The sequence below is a fragment of the Magallana gigas genome, chromosome 10 (assembly GCF_963853765.1).
Source record: "Magallana gigas chromosome 10, xbMagGiga1.1, whole genome shotgun sequence".
Classification (NCBI taxonomy): Eukaryota; Metazoa; Mollusca; class Bivalvia; order Ostreida; family Ostreidae; genus Magallana; species Magallana gigas.
In genome coordinates, this window is record NC_088862.1 from 16136747 (window position 1) to 16162027 (window position 25281).

General features: G+C 32.8%; 1 protein-coding gene across 4 annotated transcripts in view; it reads right to left on the bottom strand.

The window, feature by feature from the left end:
* LOC109619902 (uncharacterized) overlaps positions 1-12321 on the bottom strand; it is a 70155-nt gene extending 57834 nt beyond the window's left edge. Inside the window, exons 1-12 of one of the 4 annotated variants that reach the window (XM_066073039.1) lie at positions 12084-12321; positions 9994-10128; positions 8947-9151; positions 7681-7886; positions 7253-7339; positions 5920-6021; positions 4574-4636; positions 3947-4048; positions 3719-3796; positions 2824-2883; positions 2288-2364; positions 856-1677 (exon numbers count right to left, since the gene is read on the bottom strand). In XM_066073039.1, coding sequence (XP_065929111.1) covers positions 928-1677; positions 2288-2364; positions 2824-2883; positions 3719-3796; positions 3947-4048; positions 4574-4636; positions 5920-6021; positions 7253-7339; positions 7681-7886; positions 8947-9151; positions 9994-10105 — 1842 coding nt within the window. In that variant the 5' untranslated portion in view covers positions 10106-10128; positions 12084-12321 and the 3' untranslated portion in view covers positions 856-927. Of the gene's footprint in view, positions 1-855; positions 1678-2287; positions 2365-2823; positions 2884-3718; positions 3797-3946; positions 4049-4573; positions 4637-5919; positions 6022-7252; positions 7340-7680; positions 7887-8946; positions 9152-9993; positions 10129-10556; positions 10906-12083 lie in introns of those variants that run through there. The other 3 variants (XM_066073038.1, XM_066073040.1, XM_066073041.1) reach the window with 3 other exon arrangements.
* Between the last annotated feature and the right edge of the window lie 12960 nt (positions 12322-25281).

Consider the following 25281-nt stretch of genomic DNA (forward strand, 5'->3'; position numbering starts at 1 on the left):
ATTACATAAAGGTGCAGATAAGACATTGACATTTCCTGCAATTAAAAGGAAGATGCCCTTTTTAAACATTTATTTTGTCGCAATCTTTAAATCTCCTTAAGTGCGTCATCATTTGTGTTAGATCTTCTCTACTGAATTGTCAAGATATTATTATGCTCATTTAATCAGAGTTATGGTTATTGTTGCTCAGAAATAATCCACCAATATCTTTGGAAATAAACATTTGGGTTTGACACATATGCTAATATTTTCTTTCAATCTTGGCCACAAGACTATGTACACTGTCTAACAAACACACAAAATAATGGTGAGTAATAATAAATCTCCAAGTGCAAAGGGATTAAGGAGGCTGTATGGTTAAAACCATCAGAACTACCTAAAATTTTACGATATGATTTGTTTAGCAATAAACAATCATTTCGTTAAAACAAAAACCAAATATTTCACTATTTGAATTTGGGAATTTTCCTATATTTTGATATAGAACTCTTCTTCTAAAGGAGGTCAATACAGTCTGAAAATGATTACAACCATTTAGCCCTGTTAATCTTGAGTTATCAGCTCGGGAGAGATAACAAATTTACTACCGTGACTAAAAATTTTAATTGAATTAACCGGGTGTTTTATTACATAAACAATATATATTTAATAAAATATGAACATGTTTTTTTTAATAACAAAATAGATTTCTTCAGAAAATATATCAATTAGAAATTTAAAATGTAGTATAAAATACATATAATATACAGATCAAATATTTTTTTAAATATAAATAAGTTAATATAATAAGTACATTTATAAAGATGCATAAAACAATTTTTCTTCATACATATCATTATCATATCCTTATTAAAACCTATTTAATACATGACTGTGTAAGTTAAAAAAAATTTTCAAGGTGTTTATCATTAAAAATATAGCGTAGTTTTAATCAGTTTTGTCCTTTTTGTTATCATTATTATTGTTTTTATTTTTACTATTATTATTTTTATAATTATGAAAAATATTTAATATATATGCAATTGCTGCTCTTAGAAACCAAATCATAAATTCAAAATCAATATTACCCATCATGCTACAATATTTAAAGATTGTAAACATATCAGTTATTTTAAAGTCTCGAGATTTAACTTTGTTCCAAAAATACATACAACGTGCAAGAATATTAATCAAAAGAGCTATAAAACTAACAGATAAAATTATAATAGGTCCCTGAAAAGGATATCGCTTAACAAAAGTATCCACTTCAGAGAAATTTTTCTCCCCTGTTTTGATATATGATATTAGGGACTGACAGTAAAACTTGTTTTGCGATATCAAACTGTAATTAATATGCGTCCAAGATATCACTTCTTCAAGCCTGTGCTGCATTGCCGCAATCTGTGATTCGTTGAAAGGAAAATCTGCACACGCAATGAACACACCTTGCTGAAAGTCCAACAAAGAATTGTTTCCGGTCGCGAAACCCACCCTGAGCATTTCACAACAAATCCTCAATGGCCAAGTCAAAGTCAACTGTACAATGTCCAGGCCCCCTTGACAGACTTCCCAAATCATGAAGTAGTGATGGTATTCGTGACCGTATTTCGTTCTCCGCACTCTGCATTCCGTTCCACGGTTAACCTGTCCAGTTTTGCATAACTCTTTCAAATGCTCCATATTTCTGCATCTAGTAAACTGACAACAACAAAAAACTGAGGTTATATAGAATTTCAAATATTAATCCATCTCTTCGTTGAATACGTACGTATCAATAAACTGATAACAACAAATCTCTAATATAAATCTATCAAGTGTTGAATACATGCATACCAATTCTAATGGATTTCATTCATGATTGTCCACAAAATTAAATTATTGATAAAGTGCGATATATCTAACAACATATTCTTGATAAGATCATTGACCCCTTACTTTCCTATCATTGAAACTAAACCAATGAAAATTGATGTCCACAAATATTAAATAGATTACAGCTATTGTGGACAAGGGGTATTACCAAATACAGTCCAACTTTGTTATCTCGAACTAGATGGAACTGTTTCAAAACTTCGAGATATCCATATATTCGAGATATTGAGGGTAAAATACTTAAAAAATAAGTGGTTGGGACTTATAAATCACTTCTACATATCCATTGTATTCGAGATATCGAAGTTCAACTGTATCATGTAAAAAATCAAATATACCAACTGTCAACGATGATAGTTAAAACAGTCATTATCAGTTAATATCCTCATTAGGATTATTAATGTTTTGAAAAAAAAAAATTCTCAAACAATTTCACCTTTTGTTTTGGGGTGACCGTCTTCTCTTCAGCTATAGTTATGTTTCTGACATCTTCACAGAGTACATCATTGATATCTGAAAGAACACATTTTAATATGTTTGCTAATAAAAATATAAACTCAACTGGCACGCAATTCTGTAAATTCCTTATTCTATGCTTCAGCAATATGAGCTGTATTTTTTAGAATTTCATGTTGCTGCAAAAACCTACTAGTATGGTACGTCTGCATGTAACTAAAACTCTTATGATAAATAAAGTTTGAAAGAATCATTAATTTTGTCAAAAAAAAAGATCTCTCTTCTAAGGAATATATAGCAGATCAATTTTTTTAAAGGACGACAATAATTCAATTTTGCTTCAATTGAGGCTTCTTTACGGCTTTTCCAATAAAAATGTGGCTAACAGAACTTTAAAAACCATGATGTTTCTGCCAATTTAGTAGAAAATAACATTTTTTGTAAAAAAAGAGAAAAAAAAAAGAATTCTGCATGAAAATTGCAGCCCATATTGCTTTAAGGGATTGTTAAGCTCACAATCATCAGGTTCCTCCTCTTCTGTATCAATCCAACAAAACTGGTTTTCAAGATCTTCATCTGCAAGAAATATTAGACACAGGTGGATTTTACATTAAGTGTCATTGAATTTTATGAAAACTGTATACAGGGATCATGAAAATTACAATTTTGGAAGAAGGCTTTATTGTCTACTTGTATATGCAGGCAGTTTAAATTTACCTCCGGGTACAGTTAGTTTCAGTAGAGGTAAAGAAAAAGATAAAAACATTATACCGAGTATGCTTGTATATTTAACACTATATGACATTTTACCTACATTGGGGACATAATTACAATCTTAATAGAGGGTGTTATACATGTAGTCTTTCTAAATATGCAGTCAGTTTCTATATAGTGTTGCCTCTAAAAGTAAAGGAGAAGATTTTTACATGTAAACATAGTATACATTTACACTATAAGACCATTTTGTTGCATTATCATTGCAAAAACCCATTCTCTTAATATATATTGGTTTTGTAATTTATTTATGATACGTAAGGAAACTGAAAAAAGTCAAGAGAGGAACACCAAACTTTGGCATCAGAAAACACACCTACGGTACTTGTCAAAGATGAATACTAACATTCCCAAGATTTTTGTTTTTATTTAATTAAATAACTGTTTACACGGTTATTTTTGCCTCATATTAATTTTCCACCCTCTACACTTGCAAAGAGTTTCGCCCCATCTTGAAATCACCCAGACACAGTTGTGTTTAAAGGGGGATAATCTGAAATATTGTTATATGCCCAGTATTAAATTCAAGGAGATTGAAAAGGTAGAAAATAAAAAGGGCTTCTGTTTACAATAAACGGAGGCAAATATTTCCCCATTTACAGTATCAAGTGTTTTGTTGTTGTTGTTTTTTTTTTACCTTTTTGATTCTCAAGCTCTCTCTCCTGAACTTCTGTGACAGTACTGATTGTCTTTTTCTTCGCTAGATCTTTAAAACCTATCCAAAATGCAAAAAAATATATATATAATTATATATATATATATATATATATATATACATACAAAAAGAAGCCTTATAAAGGCATTATTCCTTCTTTTAACATTACAAAGAAATATCAGTTCATCAGAACATGAGCTGGTTTACTACCATCAACACTTTCGTCATTCTTTTCCCTCGATTTCTCAATTCCAACAGTCTCTGGAAGAATATTACTCCTGCTGCTGTCCAAATAATCTACCTCGTCTTCATCTACAAAGTATTCACTTCCACTGAGTTATTTTTATTGTCCTCTAATTATTAAAGTACCTCTTCAAAAAATTGACAGTGTTCATGCCATATTTCCTCTTCAATGCTTGTATATTGAATTTAAACCTCCGTGAATCAATAGAGAAAGCTTTTGAAAATTGTTTACATGTAATGAAATATATTTTACACTTCAAATAAATACTATTTCTGATCATTACAATTTGAAATTGGATATCATTCTTATGGTAGGTATAATTGCAATACTGTAAACCCATTTTTATTCAAGCATGAGAATTTTTAATAAAGTTTGCGAGAACCTTGTCATCGCTAATATTTCTTGCAATGAATGAGCCCTTAAAAATGTCTCTAGTATTCTTTTTTCCAGATAAATTACATCTTGCTGGTGAAAATCAAAGTTGCGGTGAACGAGTTTAACTCCAGTAGACCAAAAAAATAAAATTGTCGCTAATAAAAACTGGTTTACAATCTCTAATTCAAATGTATGAGCTATCTAAGTCCCAAACTTACAGTCAATTTGGTGTTCCTTCTTCCTTGGATATGTCACAGGAAGCTTGCTTTCCAGATCTTCCACTGCAAAAAAAACAGTAGAAAATAGTTGTCTTACAGAGGTTGACATTAGTTTTCATTGTGCATGTTTTTGTGTTAATAGAGAATTTACTAATATGATTTGATAACCTTTTATCATTTGATGTTGGGAAGTCAATTTTATAATAACCATATAAGGCTATATATATATGATAAATTATAAGAAATAAAAAGTATAAGGGGGTCTGGAGGTCTAGCTTCTAGCAAGTTTGTGTTTGAAATGCAAAAATAGCCAAGTAATTACGTCACTTGAGGTGGGGGAATTCCCCGCCCCTGGGCCTTAGAGACAACCCTGGATGATGCTTCATAACAATAGCTTTATTTACAAGGTAATCGGGTGTACTGGGGCTTAAATCTTTGGTAAACACAATGAAAAATCATGTTATTAAGTCAATTTATATGTAATATGAGGGAAATAAGTAACAAAATTTGGGGTTTTATCCGTTTTTGACAAATGAAATATATCTGAAATGTTAAAAGTCTCTAAATAAAACAACCTGAAACAAGCTCTTGACCTCTTTTTTTAAAATGATGTCAGATTTACCGGTAATGTAGGTATCAGGATTACTTTTTGCACTGATTTAATGTAGAATGTCAAGAAATAGTTCCATTTTTTACAGAATTCCTTTAAAGGCGTAGAGTTCGAGAAAAAGATTTTACTAATCAATTATGACATCATAATGGTTAAATATAGCACGATAAAAAGACACTCTGAAATCATTTACTATATCTTGACCTTAATTTGCTTGCAAGCATGTTTTTTGCAAGAAAATTAATCCTTTCTCTGTGCTTGTTTTCACAATTCAAAACATTTGTTGAAGAGAAGATCTAGAAGGTATATTCATCACACCCAGAATAGATATAAAATTATTAACATGCATTACATCACTTTTTAAAGCCCTGGGGTAAAAGTTTGGTAGTCTCTCTCCATCGTTTTGGCTATGCAGAAAGTTTGTATCTTAAATGTTTTGAAAGAACAGAAGTCTTTAAAGTGAAAAGTACATTAAATCTTTGTTTCATATTAAATGTATTCCTGCATAGTGCATACTGTAAAATCATGGATATTTGTGAGTACCACCTCTCCTCGACTTAACATCCCCAAAGAATAATGAAACAAAAGCCTTTATTCAAATTCATTGTACAAAGAAGCAAATTGAAACCCTTATTGATACTTTAAAATGCTGACAATTAATATATCAAAATTGGCTCTCATAAATTTAAACCAATCAACAGCATTATTCACCATTGATTTGTAAATGTTCACTTACTGTTGAATGGGTCAATCCCTGCATTGCTTGATTCATCATCTCCAACAGTCTTTGGAAGACCAACAGTCTTGCTGTAGTCCAAAACATCAAGGCTATCTTCATCTACAAATGTAATATGATCAACATCAGATTTTCTGCATGATATCAAGGAGTAAAAAGTAAGAACAATTTTTTTTTACAAACAATTAATCCAATAGGAACAAGAGATGTTTGTGAAACACTTATGCCCCCCTCCCTTGGAAACATCCACAGAGAAAAATGAACGCAATCTGCAAATAATTGGAATTTTTCTACGTCCAAGGGGCATAACTCTGTAGAAAATTGCACAATCGTACCCAATATCAACCTTGACCTAGATATTATCATAATTAATCTGTATAACAATTTCATTTCAATATGTTCTTTCCCTTCGAAGAAAATGAGTGGAAAACTTCATATAAGCGGAATTTTTCTAAGTCCAAGGGCCATAACTGTGTCGAAAATTACTTGATCGTATCCATTATCAAACTTGACCTAGATATTATCATGATAAAGAGGTATACCAAATTTCATTTCAATATGTTTATCCTCTGCCAATTTAAGAAAATGAACGAAAACTGTTGGTGGACCGACCGACCAGCAGACAGACAGAGAGACGGACAGCAGCAAAGCAATATGCCCTCCCTTCTTCGAAGAAAGGCATAATTATAGGGGCTATGTATTCTATGTATCATCCTCCCACCTTTTACATTAAGATAGTCTAGACCAAGTACATGTAGTTCTGAGAGAAAATATTACAATTTCAAGGCTGACAAAAAAAGATGGCTAAAGAGGTCAACCATGCAAGTTAAAATTAACTTGAATATATACCATAGCTGGGATTTAAGGCTAAAAGAAAGTTATAATTTAATTCTTAGGCCCAAAGTTTTAGAGGAGCTCTGGTATTTTGTTTTTATTTAGTACATGTATATATTTTCAAAGGGGAATAAATAATTTTTGTATCTTAACTTATTACTAAGTTACTGTAAACCAACTTTTATTTACGAAAAAATTATTTCGCAATTTCCTAGAGATAAACTATTTCACAAAGACTAATTTTCACGAATAAGCCACATCCAGACCTGTGTTGTTTTTTACAACCATACGACAAGGACTAGTACACGGCGAGAAATATTCTTGACAACAAGGCTCTTGCAAACCTTGCAAAATTATCTCACTCTCGAATAAAAGTTGGTTTACAGTTTTAATTTCATTTTCAATCAGGCAATAATATAAACCAATGTGGCAGCATGCGGTCTGGTACCCAAGAACCCAAACATTAATTTGTTTTGGCCTTAAAAAGATGTCTACTTACATGGCTCAGCTCCATATTGTTTTCCAAAGTCTATAACGACTGGCATCTCAACAAAGTCACCTGAAGGCACAGAGTCTGTTTGACAATCTGTTAATTTGAAAGAAAAATAGTTAGGAAATAAAAGTCTACACTGTAAATTCCTCATTTTACACTGTTTAGTACATGTACTTAATTCTGCAATTCCTCTGTGTGTATCAAATCCCAAGAATATAAAATCGCAAGCATCAATTTTTTTGTCATTATTTCATATAGTTCAAATCTTTCTGAAAAATAAATACGAGATTTTAAAATCTGCAAGGGTTGCTCCGCAAGATTTTACAGGGATATTAATTCCTTGCATTTAATAAGGAATCTGCAGTTACGTTCATATATAGACAAGAGAAATATGCTCATAAGAAGCAAAATAAACCAAATACAGAAGTGGCTACCATGTTCGATGCAGGTGTAGTGAGAATTCTCCAATCTTAAGTGGAGCAGTCTGCTGCTATCATGTTGCAGTTGTTCAGAGGTTGCCCTTACGAGTTGACTGACTCCAGAGTTTCCATATGAACTGACGTAAATATTGAAACCATACAAGTCGGCAGCTGCTTGAATGATTGGTTCATCAGCCCACTCTCCACTATTCCTGTGGAGCCTGGAAAGGAAATATGCATTGTAAATACAATATAACTGTAGATTCCTTTTATTGCTAGAGTATTTAAATATGTGATTCAGTGACAAAGTATGAGAAAATAAAATTGTGAATGAATAGCTTAATTATTCTTTAATTAGTTTTATTCAATTCACATGTTCGATTTTAAAATCCACATAGTGTGCTTCTCGCGATTTTACACAGATAGTTAAAAATCTAAGTTTTATAGAAATATCGTTAGGAGAAAAACGGCTGGACAAACAATATCTGTAAAGAGTAGAATATTCAACTAGGCTTTGAATTTATTAAAAAAAAATAATAATAAATTTGTTTTCCAGGTCAAATCAAGGGTGTACAGGGATTTATTGGGAGGTGTATCCATACACACTTAGCCCTGAGGCCTCACAGTGCATGTAATGTAATCCCAGGGATATCCCCATACGCCCTTAATCAAATCTTTAACAAATGATATTATATTGTATTGTATTAACAAAATAATGTTATTATAGATTCCTTATTTAACATGTTTATAATGCAAATACTAAATTCCACTATCCTTGAATATATATGAGTTTGTATCACGAATCTCACCGAATATAAAATCGTGAACACCAAAACTTTATCTTAATTTCTCAAAGTTCACGATCATCTGTAAAACCGCATGATTTTATAATCTGATTTAATTTGGATATATTATATAAATAGTGCCTGTTTGGGAGGGTAACAGTTGAAATTGACACCCCGAGAAAACCATTGTCAACCGATGCGAAGCGGAGGTTGACAATGGTTTTCGAGGGGTGTCAATTTCAACTGTTATCCTCCCAAACAGGCACTATTAATTTTGTTATACTGAATGTCTTAATTTTTAAGAAAATTTTACTGCTTTTATATAGGAATAACGTTAATTCTACAGCGAACCATAATTTTCGCGCATGTAACATTTTTTAATGTTGCCCGTTGCTAAGTGCGTTGCTAACGCTGAGGGTAATAGAAAATATTATTAACTGCGTCTTAACCAATCAGATATCAGTATTCAACATGAAAGCATAACAATATAAAATACCTTAAGTAATCCTCGTAACTTTGGCGCGTGTTATGCATCAATCGACCGTAACGACGCGACCTTTCTTCATTTTCCGCCTCAGACTCGCAGCCGCCACCAGACATATACAAGATGATGTTCTCCCTTATTGTACTGTGTTCATTTTGGTGTCCATGAAGATAAACGGACAAGCACCTGTAGAAACAGTTGCCATCTCCCACAATCTCTGTAAAACAAAGTTTTGATTGGATAATCAATGATCATTATCACCGTATGTGTGTACATATTAAATTAAAAAGAGGTGCTTCAGGTTTTTTTAAAATACAATCACATGGTTAAGTTTTTGCATAATCATGAAATAGACATCCACTTGAAGCACTGATCGAAATAAAGAAACCAAATGTCATTAGCGTAGAAGATAGATTACAAGGAATATAATACAAAACAGAGTTCTCCATGTCAGCTTGGTTTAACCTCCCTTTTCTTAAGTCACATATTACTGTTTTGTGCTATTTTTTCTAAAAAAAAATTTTTTTACCATTTTTAGCATGAAATAAACATGTTCTGATGGTCAATATGATGTTTTAGGTTAATTTATTTATTTTTTTTTCAATACTTATTTCACAAATTGTCTAAATAAAAAACACATGTATTTAAAAAAGGGGAATTTTTTACCCGGTAATTCTATATTTAAATTTACTCTTCAGACTTGCGAATCTCATTGGTAACTTTTGATAGGTAATAATCATTCTTTACCCGTCTATTCAGGTGAGCTTTGTAAACAAATCAAAGATGTTTTCATAAAAATTCAAGATGGCAGTACAGGACATTTTTTATTAATTACAAAAATTAGGTTATTATAGCAAGGATGTGTATATGTCTTCGGAACATCTGTCAGTTATTAGTTCAGTTTCTTGCGCTGATCTAGAAGGGGTTTGGGTCCGGTAAATGAATATTAAATTTACATAGTAAAAGTATCACAAATACGCCTAGGACCTCTCCCCCCCCCCCTCCCCGACAAACACAATTATCCTTCAGACACCCCCTGGAAAAATTTTATCAACTCACCTTTCCCAGTTGATATTTCCTGGATGTACTCTTTATCTTTTCCAGCATTAGCGTAATTATTAATTGAAAGGAGAAGAATCACTAATAAAAAGAGTCGTCTTTCAACTACCATGGTGATGATAAGTCCTAATTAACCTAAAAGAAAACGATAAAATTTAAGAACATTTAAATTAATCGAGATAGATTTCCTCCAGTTCATAACTAGTTTTTTCTTTTTTATCCTATTTTTTAACTCATCAAACTATATAAACAAATATCTCTTTTGAAACAAATTGTTTAGTTGACTTAATATATCATATCCGCCACCAAAAGGGACACCCATCGTCGCAAACCATAAAGCCAATAAGTACAATCAACTCCCATCTGGCCATGGAAATTGGTGGCATGAGATAAGAATATCAAATAATTTAACAAAATATTGACCAATGCAAGTAAAACATAGTTAGAGATTTAAGCTACTCTGGCAGATATGAATAATGGATTAGTGGAAGATCAACTGGTCATTTTTTTAGAGTAAGGATTAACTCTATTGTTATTTTTTCATACACTGCATGCAAACTTACTTGCTCGTCCCTCAATGAAGGGTGTTCATATTGAAAATTATGTTGGGAAGGACTTAATATGGTCGTATAAGGCAGAGAGTCACTTGATTCAGATAGTCGCTATGGCAGTCTATAAACTGTATAATTATGTAAATCTAGTTCAACTAGTGAAGTCAGGAAATAACAAAGCTTAAAGTCAAGTGATAGATTCCTTTTTTACTGGGTTTTTCTGATTTAGATAGTTAATGTCAGGTCAAGCTTTTATTAATAAATGATATGATCATACTTTAAAAGTGTGTTGGTATACATGTACATTAAAATGGTTTCCGCCTATACAGACAGAGCTCTAATTGTTAAAAGTGTTATACATTATAAAATTTAAAAGTAGTTTTCATCAATTAATATCTATAATTATACTAATTATACTCTTAAACCCATCTGCATTATAAAGACTTAATTTTGTTATCAATTTCTTAAAAGATTACAGATTTATTGTAAAAGAACATTATTTTGACCATCTTTGATTTAAAGACACAAACTTCCAAAAAATCTAATATTATTCATGGATATTTTACTGATACACAATAATATTTTAATCGTAAAATCACTGAAAACAGAGTCCAAATTGCTTGCATAAATTCACTTCAGTTTTCTTTGTTTAGGGAGTCCGACTTCACTGATCAGTGTGACAGTACTGTAGCCAAAACTGGTACTTATACACTACTCAGTACTGGCGTGCGACCAGTTCTCGCCGAGTACCATTTCTCGCCAGTACATTGTGACGTACCTCATTTTATCAACACATAAAATTATAGACGAAAAATGACGTCACAATGCACTGGTGAGAAATGGTACTCAGCGAGAACTGGTCGCACGCCAGTATAGATGTAATAATTCAAGCACATGATGAGTTATAGACCTTGCACAATAATATTCTTCATTACAAAAACTGGAATCATTGTGACAAATTAAACAGGCAGTCTGTTGAAATTGACATGGTGCTATCATATCATCTGATGGCCCAGTAGCTGAACCCCCTGACTTATTTGGCCCCATAGACCATGTAAAGACACTAAATGTTTCACACAGTGCGCCAAATGTATAATAAACAATAGCATGTGCTATTGTTTCTAGGGGTTTTTAGTAATATTTAACATAAGGTGTAAAACAAATTGCATGTGGGTGGTTCAGAGCAAGCTTTTAACACCGGGTCGCTTCCCCCAATAGTCCAAATCAATCTGCATAAATCAATTTATGATTAACAGTGATTAAAGTTCTACAAACCTGCACGACTCGGTAAATGTGTAAAATAATGTGACATTGGAACAGATTTACTTTGAGGAAATCTTATATTTGTTGACATGACATTACACAAATATATTAGAATTTTAAATTATGATCACTGATGATAGAGTACTAGTCTTTTAAAATTAAATTATATAATTTAACAGTTTAATATAGGTACTGCAGTATAATTGTCATTTTACTAATTGAGAATGTAAATAATCAATATAACAAACAAGAAGAATTAAGGAATCAATAACTTACCAACAGTACCAGTGACATGAAAACTATCGCTTTTGGACAATTAAACTGAACAACAGAATACACTCTTCTCCTGGGTGTATTCGTTTGCTACCCCCAGAACTGTTCCAGGATATCTACAGCGTCTAGTTGCTAATGAATATGATCAATATCACTCAACAATTTATTTACAAACACGATTCTCAAATAGCTTGGAGGAGTGGAAAATGGATGAATGGATGAGGTGATCCGATTGATGGGTTTTTTCCCGGCATGGAGTCCAGGAAAAATTTAAACCAGGTTGATTCGCACCCCCCCCCCCCCATCTGATTGTGATAGCGATATATATTGTAATATATCATTTATATTTATCTCTTGATCTAGTATGGACAGGGGTAAAATAAGCACTTTTAAGGTATCCGATCCATATTTAATAGGACCTAATTTTTCTAACCTTGAATCAGAGATTTAATTTAATTTAATTTAATAAGTATTTTATTCAAGTATATAAATACATTGAATTGGATTGAACAGCAGGCACAATGCCTATTTATGTTCTCTCCTGTAGTCAAGGTATAATATGAGTAATTATATAATTATATATAATATATATAATATATACATATATATTGCCATGGAATTTTGTATAATAGATTAATATTGTAAATAGTATTGGAAGGAGGTACAGTGCAAAAAAATAAACAAAACAAATAGCTCATGATAGGAAAATGAAATTAAAAAAATAGAAAAAAAAAAAAGTATATGTAATGTAGGGAAAAAATCAGAAAGAAAAGAAAAAACATGTAATAAAAACAAAACAAAAATTAATAACAGAGTAGAAAAAAAATGGAAAGTTTTGGGGGATGGGGTGGGAGGGGGAGGGGGAGAACAAATAAGCAATAAAAAATGAAAAGAAAGGAGTGTAAGGAAAGTCAGTGGTACCCATTTTGATACATTTTTTATACAATGTGTACATTTTTACCTATGCATTTACTTAAATCTGTTTGTACTTTTTATGTAAAAATGAATTTTATCAAATAATAGTAGGTTATTTTGAAATGTTAGTTTATCACTTCCAAAAAGTAGATTCTTAATTGTGATTGGTATGGAATTGTCGTTCATATAATCAAATAGAGATTTTCTTTAATTGGGAGGCATATGATGGACAGTGTAAGAAATAATGTTTAGAGTCTTCCACTTCAAGAAAGCACTTCTGACATAGTGGAGAAGCAATAAGGTGGTGTGAATAAAGGTCAGCATTTAAGTTACTACTGTTATTTCTCAACTGACAATGCCAAATATTTTCTAATCTTTTGCCATGGTTAAATAATTTATGCATATACAGTTTTTTACTATTAATATTTTTGAGGCTGTTCTTAAATGCTGAAACTGTAGTTATATTTTTTGTATTTTGAGGTAGATTGTTCCATAATATAATTGTAGATGGTATAAAACTATTGAAGTAAGATGTTGTTCTTGCAACAGGTGTGCGATAGATGAAATTGTTTCGAAGATTGTAGGTATTATGTGGGGGGAAACATTCACCAACAGTATTAGATAAGTATTCAGGGGTATAATTGTTTAATATTTTGAACAATAATATTAATTTATGGTTACTTCTACGTTTCTTAAGTGTTTCCCAGCCTAATTCCTGATATAGATATTGTTTAGATGAGTTTCGTCTAAGACCAGTAATTATTCGTGCAGCTTCCATCTGTATACTTTCCAATAAATTACTTTGTTCATCTGTACAATTGTCCCAGACTACATCACCATACTCTAACACAGGGCGAATAAATGCAAAGTAAATTTTAATCAAAGATTCCCTATTTATTTTATATTTGAGTATGCGTAGCATGTTCAATCTTTGGCATGCTTTTTCGTAGATATTTGATATATGATGTGACCATCCCCCATTTGATTGCAAAGTAAGTCCTAAATGACAATGATTATTTTTTTGGATAATATTGTTTATAGTGTTACCAAAAGAGACCTGGGGATGGGTTTTTTTCTTTCTGGAAAAGTTAACATTTATTGTTTTGCTTGGATTAAAATCCACCAGCCATTGATTAGACCACTGTTTGATTTTTTCAAGATCAGCTGTTAATGATTTAGCTGAATTATTATCATTATCATCAACTATTACAAAAAGTGATGTGTCATCTGCAAAGAGTCTTATTTGGTTGCATATATTTTCAACAATATCATTAATGTAAATAAGAAAGAGGAAGGGTCCTAACACTGACCCCTGGGGTACTCCTGCATTAGTGGTTTCAATTCCTGAGGAATAGCCCTCGATGACAACCTTTTGTGTTCTATCAGTAATATAGTTTTCTATCCATCCAAGGATTTCTCCTCTGATTCCATATTTTTGTAATTTATAGATGAGACCTTTATGCCAGACCTTATCGAAAGCTTCCCTTTTGATATATCACAAAATATGAACATAATATCTTTACCTTTATCAAGGTTAGATATTATAATATTATAAATTTCAGTAAGCTGATTAATAGTGGAATCAGAGGGCTGAAATCCTGATTGGTTTTTAAATAAAAGATTGTGGTCCTTCATATAATTGTGCAGGGTTTTTAAAAGAATTTTTTCCAGTATTTTACATAAGGTGCATGTGAGTGCAATTGGTCTATAGTTTGAGGGGTCCTCTGGGTTGCCCTTGTTCTTATATACAGGTGTAATATGTGACAATTTCCATATAAAAGGTAATTCTTGATGTTGAAGTGTAAGGTTAAATAATTTAGCGATTGGATGTTTGATTGAAGGTATGATATTTTTAAGAATCTTTGGTGAGATACCGTCTGGGCCTGGAGGTTTGGTGATATTTAGATTTGATAATTGATCAACAACATCTTTGGCTGTGATGTTAATTCTTTCTATGCTGTGAGGGGGCCCTGGGCCCTGAGGTGGAAGCCTGGGTTCATTAGTTGTTTCTATATGTGATATGCTTGCAAAATGTTTGTTAAGTTCTGATGCTTTATCTACTGGGTGTATATGTATTTTACCATTAGAATTTATTGGAGGTGGTACTTTTTTTTTATTGTTACACTTTGATAATGATTTCACTATTCGCCACCATTTACCAGGAGGAATTGATTTATCTAGTATTTGTGATATAAGCTTTTGTTTATACTTGTTTTTTTCAGTACGAACAATGTCAATAACCTGATTTCTTAAGCAACGATATTTGTTCCATTGGTAGTCACTATTAGTTTTTTTTGCTTTAAAATGGATCCCATTACGTTGGCGCATTTTACGAGATATGTCTCTGCTTGAATACCCATTATGTATTAAAAATATTATGAAGATTGCATTAAAGTCTATGTGGGGACAAGCACATATATTTTAAAATGAAAAATTAAATATCAAGAGTATCAATAAATGCATGCTTCGGTGGAAAGATGCATTTCATCACTGGGAATACAAACACTATTGAAAATAAATTTTATACCGTACATATATTTTTTAGAATTAATTTTTATAAATTAAAAGCATAGGGGAGCAACTCTTCAAGAAAAGGAAAAGGTCATTTATTAAGAAACATTCTGACACATACTGACACTTACAAATGAAAATCATGTCTAAGCATATTAGGTATGTAGCCCATACAGTTCTATTATGTATCCAGATTCATTGAATCTGCATGGGGCTGTTGTGGATCGGATTTTTGTTCGGCGAGAGAGAGAGAGAGAGAGAGAGAGAGAGAGAGAGAGAGAGAGAGAGAGACTTAGAGAGTAGGGCAAAAGGATGAGAGAGTGGGGCGAAAGGGTGAGAGACAGAAAGGGGGCGAGAAGATGAAAGAGAAATGAGGGGAGAGGGTGAGAGAGAGTGGGGCGAGAAGTGAGTGTGGGGCGAGAGGGTGAGAGAGAGAGAGTGTTGACTGAAAGAGAGAGTGGGGCTAGAGGATAAGAGAGAGAGAGAGAGAGAGAGAGAGAGAGAGAGAGAGAGAGAGAGAGAGAGAGAGAGAGAGAGAGAGAGAGAGAGTGGGGCAAGAGGTTGAGAGAGATAGAGAGTGGGGTGAGAAGGAGAGAGAGAAAGTGTAGTGAAAGGGCGTGAGAGAGAGAGGGGCAAGAGGGTGAGAGAGAGAGAGGGTGCATGAAGCAAGAGGGTGCAAGAGAGAGAGAGAGGGGGGTGAGAAGTGAGAGAGAGTGTGGGGTGAGAGAGAGGGGCGTAATGGTGAGAAAGTGAGAGTGGGGCAAAAGGGTGAGAGAGTGAGAGTGGGGCAAAAGGGTGAGAGAGAGAAAGAGAATGGGGTGAGAGGATGAGACGTGAGGGTGAGAGAGAGACAGAGAGAGAGAGAGGTAGAGAGAGAAAGAGAGAGTGGGATGAGAGAGAGTGGGGCGAAGTGGAAAGAGAGAGAGAGAGAGAGAGAGAAAGGGTGAGAAGTGAGAGAGAGTGTGGGGTGAGAGAGTGGGGCGAGACGTGAAAGAGAAAGTGTGGGGCGAGAGGGTGAGATAGAGGGGCGACAGGGTGAGAGAGAGAGTAGAACGAAAGAGTGAGAATGTGAGAGTGGGCAAACGGGTGAGAAAAAAGAACGGGATGAGAGAGAGAGAGAGAGAGAGAGAGAGAGAGAGAGAGAGAGAGAGAGAGAGAGAGAGAGAGAGAGAGAGAGATGTGAGAGTGAGGGAGAGTTGGGCGACAGGGTGAGAGTGTGGCGACAGGGTGAAAGTGAGAGCCAGAGAGAGAGAGAGAGAGAGTGGGGCAATGGGATTTTATCGTACTAATGCTTTTAATTATACCCCCGCTCCAACGGAGAAGGGGTTATACTATTTTACCATTGTGTGTCTGTCTGTCTGTCCGTCCTTATGTCTGTCTGTCCGTAACAAAAATTTCTGTCGCATTTTTCTCACAAATGCTTGAAATTTTAACACTATTTGTTTTGGCATGCCATATCGTTGGATATACTAGTACATGTATATGTGTACCAATCGGACGTAAACTTCCTGTTATTTAAATGACGAATTTGTTTATTTTTAGACTAAATATTCAAAAAAAAATTTCGTCAAAGATTTCTCAGCAACTTTTTATTGCAGATGCTTGAAATTTTAACACACTATTTATTATGTGCTGTGCCATGATCATCGTTATTTGTGAAGAAAAGATACAATGTCATATGATACAATATTTTATGGACAAATGTCTGTGTTTTGAAGGTATATGATCTAGAATATAGTAGTTCTTCATTCATTCATGTGCACGCTCCACATGGATTCGACTTCTCTCAATCTTGTAACATAACTGTGCTTCTTCCTTCGTAAAATGAGATATTGATGAATGGAACGGTGGTATATTTAATGTTACACCTGATGGAAGTTTGTCAAAAATGATGAACTCTTTTCTGCAAAGATCATGTCACCTGGCTTTAACATATCCAAAACTCCACAATGATCGACAATGACAGCATCAGAGGTGGAACCAGGATACTGAAAGAGTTCAGAGCAACACACAAGTGCCCCATTTGGTGCTACACAAGTGACAGCCTTTGCTGTACGGTGACTTTTTAGTTTTATAGTTGCTATAAGTCTTTCTAAAATCAAGTTTCTTGGAGAGACCTTGCAATATCCTTTCCCTCATATCCCTAAGTGAACTTGTTCTACACGGTTTGAATGTACATGTTTATACTTAAAAGTTTCAGTTTTAAAACTTTAACTATTTCATTCTGTCCGCTACATATGCGGACTTGGATGATTGTTTTAGGTTGATTTTTCCGACTGAAATCATTTAATATTAAGACTTAAAACTTGGTAAATATCCATTCATTATACTACGTAAATTAAAAGATGACCTTTTGCTTCTGAATTAGACAAGCGAGTCGGGTAGCAATTTTTGGGGACATAGAATTGATTTTCATTCCCTCACGGAACAGAAATTAAAGATCACCAATAACATATTAATTATTAGTCTTTACTGTCAGAATTTTTTTGTAGCTTATAGAAAATATGTTATTTATTTTCAAGTATACTAGAACAGAATACAAATAATGTGTCTTTTTATCAAAAACTGACATTAACCCTCACTCTTCACTTTAATTGATATAAACTTATCATGATATCTGATAAATATGTACAACATATACTGACAGTTAACGTTACTTTTCAGGCAAATCGACATAGCTTAATTCCACAGGCACCCGACGTCACGGTTATATATTTCTTTCATAATAGAAAACATTGATAATGTAGGTGCCTGTGATAAGAAGGTCAACCACCTATAGCTACTCCAACCCCATCGCATGATCCTCTAGAATATTTTCATGGACGATTTTTTTGGGGGGTATTCATTTCATTGACGAAAACAATTATGGTTAATAAACTTCTGTCCAGCTATATAGAAACTATAGAAGCAAAATTACGTTATGGTGATCCTGTACAGAAAAAATTAGGATGCTAACTATTATATATTTCATAAAGCAAAATTATTTATTCGTAGAATAAAACCCCGATTTGTTTTAATCATGTTCTTCATATTTAGTTACATTCTGATTTATTCTAATAGCACATTTTCACAGCAAAATAAAACATTGAAAAATATCGGCTATCAAGATAAATATAGTAACTACAGTATTGCTCAGGAAAGAGTATGCATGAAAATGCATATATACAACATGTCTCAAACCTATAACATTTCCGAAATACTAAAATTACAATTATTAGGGGAAAGGAAAAAAGATGATTGCTAGTTTTATTTTTGTTTTTTTGTTAAGAACACTTATATGAAGATAATACTATCAGCGTATTGTCATATTCTAAATTTGGTATTTTCTGGCTGGGATAATCACGGTTTTAATATACTGAGTGGTTGCAAGAGCAAAAATCATAATATGTCATATTGTAAATTTTGTATTAACACCCACCAGAAAACTTAAATGAACAATATCAGTTTCAATTTACTGGGTGTAAAACCAAATTTAACAATATGACGTATTGTAATTTTTTATTTATTATTTATACCTGTATTTGTACATATATCCAGCAAATACTAGTATAAAAAATGTTTCACTGAATTGAATAGTTTATTGTGTAACCATGTATACGAATATTTTTATTAAAAAAATATTGTTGTATCAAAATATATATTGTATCATATAATACAAAATTTATTCCTCAATTCCTTCATATTTCATTGAAAATGACAGTTTGAAACATGATTTTTCATTGTGTTTACCAATCATGTGCTTGGGACAAATACGTTATTATAATAAAATAAAATATTATATTAACATCGAGTGAGTATGATTCCCTCTATTTCTTAAATAAACTTTACTTAATTCATAGCTCTATTGAAACTGACAGGACTGATATCGACACACCCTGTTTATCGATTGGTCGAAACCTACAGCGACTGAAACTGACTGGAAATTGACAGGACTGAAATATACATTTATCGATTGGTCAAAGCCTTCAGCAACCTAAGAAAAATCACAGACTGCACAAAATAATCATGAAGATGTCGAACTCAAATTCCGACAGGAGACGATTTGGCTGTTTCTTTTAGCTGGTGTACAGTAACATTAATTTAGTGAATTTTACTTACTTTTTACAATCAATTTATTAATTTATTAAAAGAAAGATGCAAATATAAAAAACAAAATGCTTTCTTTGATGATTCATACAGGTTATGAAGGTAGCGATCATTGCAGAAAAAAAATTACATATCCCGCGTTACGGGTTATGTAATTTTTCTGCAATGTCACCACCTTCATATCCCGCATGAATCACAGAAAAGCATATTTTATTGTTTAAAGCTGCTTGGTCCGATTTTTCTGTTACTACAGTATCAAATTTTTTTCCATACAAACCATTCATCTTAGAAAGTTATGGACTTTCCCCTTTTTACACGAGCAGAATCAGTCTCCTTTCAAAGTTAGAAATATTCAAAGTAAATAAGAATAATTTCTTTTTGGGCAAACGAAAAAACAAACCAAAGTGCATCACGGGAATTTTTAGAAAAGGAAACCGTTTGGTTTCGTCCCCCGAATGATTGGGGTTATTCAACACGCATATGCTATGCGTCGATTGTAAAGAAAGCAAACTTCAGAAATATTAGCGAACACAACGTACACCTGTTTATTTGTAATTTGTCTGATTATTTCGACCTTTATTTAATGCGATGTCAAAGTCGTAATACAACCATACCTGTCTCGTCGTCAGGGGTGAAATTTAACATGAGGCGAAATAACGCGGTACCCTTTTATGTCGTTTGTTTGTTAGCATTTTTTGTACGTATTTTTCTTCATTGAAATTTGGCTTAATTGACTCGAAAAAACTACTGCAATGTCTATTTTTATACATATACTAAGCATAACCATCGTTTAAAAGCGTGCATAAAGTTTGACATAAAATCAGACCAAGCAGCTTTAAATAAATACAACACCAAAGTATACCATACCGTATCATATGATACAATATCTTTTCATATGATAAAATATTTTATATTCCAATATCATTCATATAATACAATATCATGTGAAACAAAAATATATAATAAATAAAACACTATTATATTGAACAATATCATATATTATACAATTTTATGTATAACAATATCATGTGATACAATATCATATTATAATATACAAAAATTTGATACAATATCATATTGTATCATATAATTTTGTTTACAAAATAATATTATATAATATTGTATCATATAATACAATTTAGTGAATCATTTCATACAATACTATATCATAGGAATGATATTATTTCATTTAACAACAAACAAACCTATCAAGCAAATATGAGTGAGGTAAGAAGTTTTGTTAGCTCATCCTCGATAATTGAGATCAGGCTCTGTATCTGAAGCTACCCCTGAGAATCATTTATATAGTTAAATCAACCATGCAAGTTTGAAATAGTAGTGCTACTTTTATCTTTTAAACATAAGACCTGTTTCAAAAAACTACCAGAAAACCTCCTCCAGCATCCGAAACCCATGGCTCTGATTCGGCATCCAAGCCTGTGGAGAGCATAAGAATCACACGATGCATCATCTATTCTAATTTGATAACGATTGAACCAATAATAACTAAGATTTGTTCAGCCAAGGGCACCTGCTCTAAAAACTTTAACCAGCTTAAAAACCTTAAGGTGGCTCTAAACGCCCACAGTTTATTCCAATTTTCAATTGAAGACCACAGAACATATACCGTATTTTCCGGACGAATCGTCTATGCAGACGACTAGTCGAATTGCTCATTTTTAGCCAAAATTAAAAAAAAAAATCCTACGATACGTCGATTCAGACGACACGTCGAACTTATCGCTTTAAAATGGCGTATCAAACTGCAAGTAACATTATCAGTGCATGATGCACATTGTGTCCCCGATATTGCTACCAATTATTATTATTATTGATTAACATTTAAACAATTACGCTTTATACTTATGCATCGTATTTTCAAAAACCGGTACATCTATAAGGCCACATAAAATTAATTTTTAGATTCTCATCCCTGCCCGCTCCTCTGAAATTGGCCACCTGTTGACTCGGCGCGTGGTCAATCTTTGTTTCAATTTCCGGTGTCAGAAACATGCACCTGTCTCTTGTCGGACTTCAAAAGGGGATCTTAAGTGCAGAAAGCTTGGCAACAACTATGATTTAATGAAATTGTTCACTTTATATCCGGTAATGCAGTTACACGCTATAGTTTTACATAGACACTGTTAGAAATAGATCGATCATTGTACGACTTGATAGTGACGATATACGACAAACGTGCGTTTCCTAAAAAATTTATTTAACAACAATAAAAGAAATGGACAATTATTAATCAATGAACTATAATCACTCTTATAACGGTACTCTTTATATATACAGGGAGTGAACACGCCGTATGGAGATTCAGCCTTATGGAATGATTACTATAGTATTAGCACAATCGTTGTCAGCTTATTGTATAAACAACAGTATTGATAATTGCTGATTACATATTTTAGATTGCATTTGCCTACAAAATATTTCTTATTTATACTTTCTATCAACAACTCTTTACTAATCAAATGATTAAAATTAAAAACATTCCCCGGACTTACTACAATAATTTTTTCTATTCAAATTTGGTTTTAATTTTACTGCGCAATGTTATCTTCCCACTAGTGATATATGGAACCACGTGACGATGTGTTGAGTCTATAACTTAATTTAGGGTGCTTTCCATTTAACCGGCATCGCCGGATATGCCGGTGTTGCCTTCGTCGCCATTTGCTGGAAGGCTCGTCGCCGGCGAGCGATTGTGGCAACGCAATATACCGTTGCCGATTAGGTAACAATATGGCGTCGAGGTTATCAAATTCTACAAAACCAGTATTTCTAAAACTACAATTTGTCTTCCTACATTAAAATATATACATTAAAACTGCAAATAGCCAAAATTTCTGGATCAAATTTTAAGAAAAGTATCAGTTTTAAGCTGCAATCGTCATCGTTGGATCATTGTGACGTTGCCAACCGTTCCATTAACGTCACCGTTTCCCGATAACGTCGCCGGCGAGGCAACGTTAATGGAAAGCGCCCCTAGTCTCGCTTACCCCAGACTCTCGCTCTCGAGACTTGCCTCGTGCAACTCTCGAGCTCGAGAGCGAGAGTCTGGGGTAAGCGAGACTATAACTTAACTCAGTCAGGTAGTTCGGAAAAACGGTAAAACTTTTAATTTATTAAAGACATGTACCATTTTTTTAATTATAGTTATTATTATGTATACTAGTGTTAACAAATGAGTGAAAACGATAATCCATAAAGATGAACAATGCATTCAATAAGGTAATTTCCAATCACACAGCCAACTCAAGATGATTAAAACCAATCATAAATTAAGATTTTTAATGCTATTTTTAACAATTTTCTGACCCCAAGCCTTAGACAAGTCGAATTAGACGATTAGTCGAGTGCTCTGCTTCACAGAAAAAATACCGACTAATCGTCGGAAAATACGATACTTATCAAATATTAAAATGATGATGTTGATACTATAGGTATTTTAAAAGAATTTTTTAAATGTTTTTTTAGTGTTTTGTAAAATAATTTTTAAAAAGTTAACTACAAACAAATTGAAAGATTTGTTTGTCAAATGATGGATATTTCCTTCAGACACATGAAAAAAAATATCACACTTCATATCATTCAAAAATATTTTCATTGCAAATTTTTGAGTATTTTCTCAAAACTTATAATTTTCATATCTTCTTACTCTGTTGACAAATCATCAGAAAAAGCTGCTTCATGTTATAAGAAAATGTATTTTAATAAATATGACATAAAAAACTGAATGAAAATCATTGCAAAAAAAAAATGCGAAAATCATTGCAAATGAACACAATTTTTTAAAAAAAATTTTATTTGGTATGAATGTTTCTCAGGTAGGAGTTATCTTTCCCAAGTCCCAAGGCCAAAACACATTGGGGACCAATCAATTTCTTAGTTGAAGAAAATTTTCTAAATAATGTTTTGGAAGGATAAAAACATATTTCATTATAGGTCTATATAAGTAAATATATTTGCTTCATATGGTGTGTTAATGCACCATTATAGTTCGTAAAGTATGATTTTTAAAAATAAAAATAATTTGTTTTAAACACAATATCACCAATATTCATTATGTTTGCCACACCTTTAATATAACAGTGCTCATTATCGATATAATCAAAGTCACTGTCCATCTGCATCTTTAGCTAAGTTGTTCAATTAATCCTTGTAGAATATTGAAAGGGGCGGGGTCACAAATCGCGCCTTTAAAAAACGTTTTTTAAAATTCAGATCAAATAATACAATTTCTGTCCTCCTTTTTCAAAAGAGCGGTTCCCATACAATTCAACCCATTTTAAATCAGCGAGTACTTTTTTGCGTACTGTGTCATCAAAAAGTGGTGTAAAGAGCCACCTTAACCTCATCCAGCATCCAAAACCTATGGCTCAGATTCAGCATTCAAGCCTATCAAGTGCTTAAGTATCATAAGATGCACAATTCATGCAAGTCTGGTGAAGTAAGGACCAGTAATAGGCTAAAAGCTTAGAAATAGCTATCAAAGAGCACCTGCTCCCAAAACTTTAACCTGCTCCAAAAAACCTTTACCTCCTCCAGCATCTGAAATTCATGGCGCAGATTCAGCAACCAAGTCTTTCAAGTTCATAAGTAGGTCCAGATGCATAAGTTTTTTTTAAAGATAAGACAAGTAATTACTAAGATTCAGGATCTGCACCAAAAACTTTAACCAGATCTGGACGCCGACGCCGGGAGTATAGCATAAGCTCCCCCCAGACTTTGTCTCAGTAAGTTAAAAATTAATTCACAGTCATTTTCACTGTTTAAGGATGGCGGGCCTAATTCATTTCTACAACAGATTTTTTATCCAAAGTTTTATATAATGTTAATCAGTTAATGGAGAGTGAAAATCAACAAAATAATTACACAATCATCAACTTCCTTACTTAACTGGGGGCGTTTCAAAATTTGGGTACCAAAATTCTCAGATATAATAGAAAGTAATGGAAATTTTCTGGGGTGTGGTATAAAAAAAGATATTTTAAAAATTCTGCAATGGATTTTTTACTCTAATCAAATTGAAATATTAAGAAGTCCATTAGCTAACCGATGAACATAAAAAAAATGTAGGTCATCGACCTAAAATTTTTGAGGGGTTGTGTCAAAGTTCACTGCATGGGTCATTTTTCTTCGGAAATATAATTGAAAAAAGGACATAATTAATTATTGCCTGACATTAAACTGGAGGTACTGTGAGCAAGCTTACAATTGATACCCCCCGCTAAGAAAAAAATCATAACGCACATATTTTTGCTATTATAGAAAATATTGGATGAATCTATTTTACTGTCCATTTTCTATAAATAACAACTGCTGTATTTTTTAAAACTATTAATGCTAATAGGAGTAAACAAACCAATTTTTATCCTTTTATTCCATTTTATTTTAAGTTAACTGTTAATGCATGAGGACATTTGCATCCTTCCGTTAACAACCATGACTCGAATCAAACGAAATCCACATGTCAAGCAGCCATTTAATATTTAAACATTTTGAATTATTGGTATACTAAACCCGATGTTTTTTCAATTTTTTCCCCACATATTTATTCCCCCAAAAAAAATTTCATCGGGGCAGGCCATTTTCAGAGAGACGGGAATGAAAATCTAAAAAATAATTTTATGTGGCCTGAGAAGAGCAAGATTTGTGCCAAATTTAAGCTTCTAATATT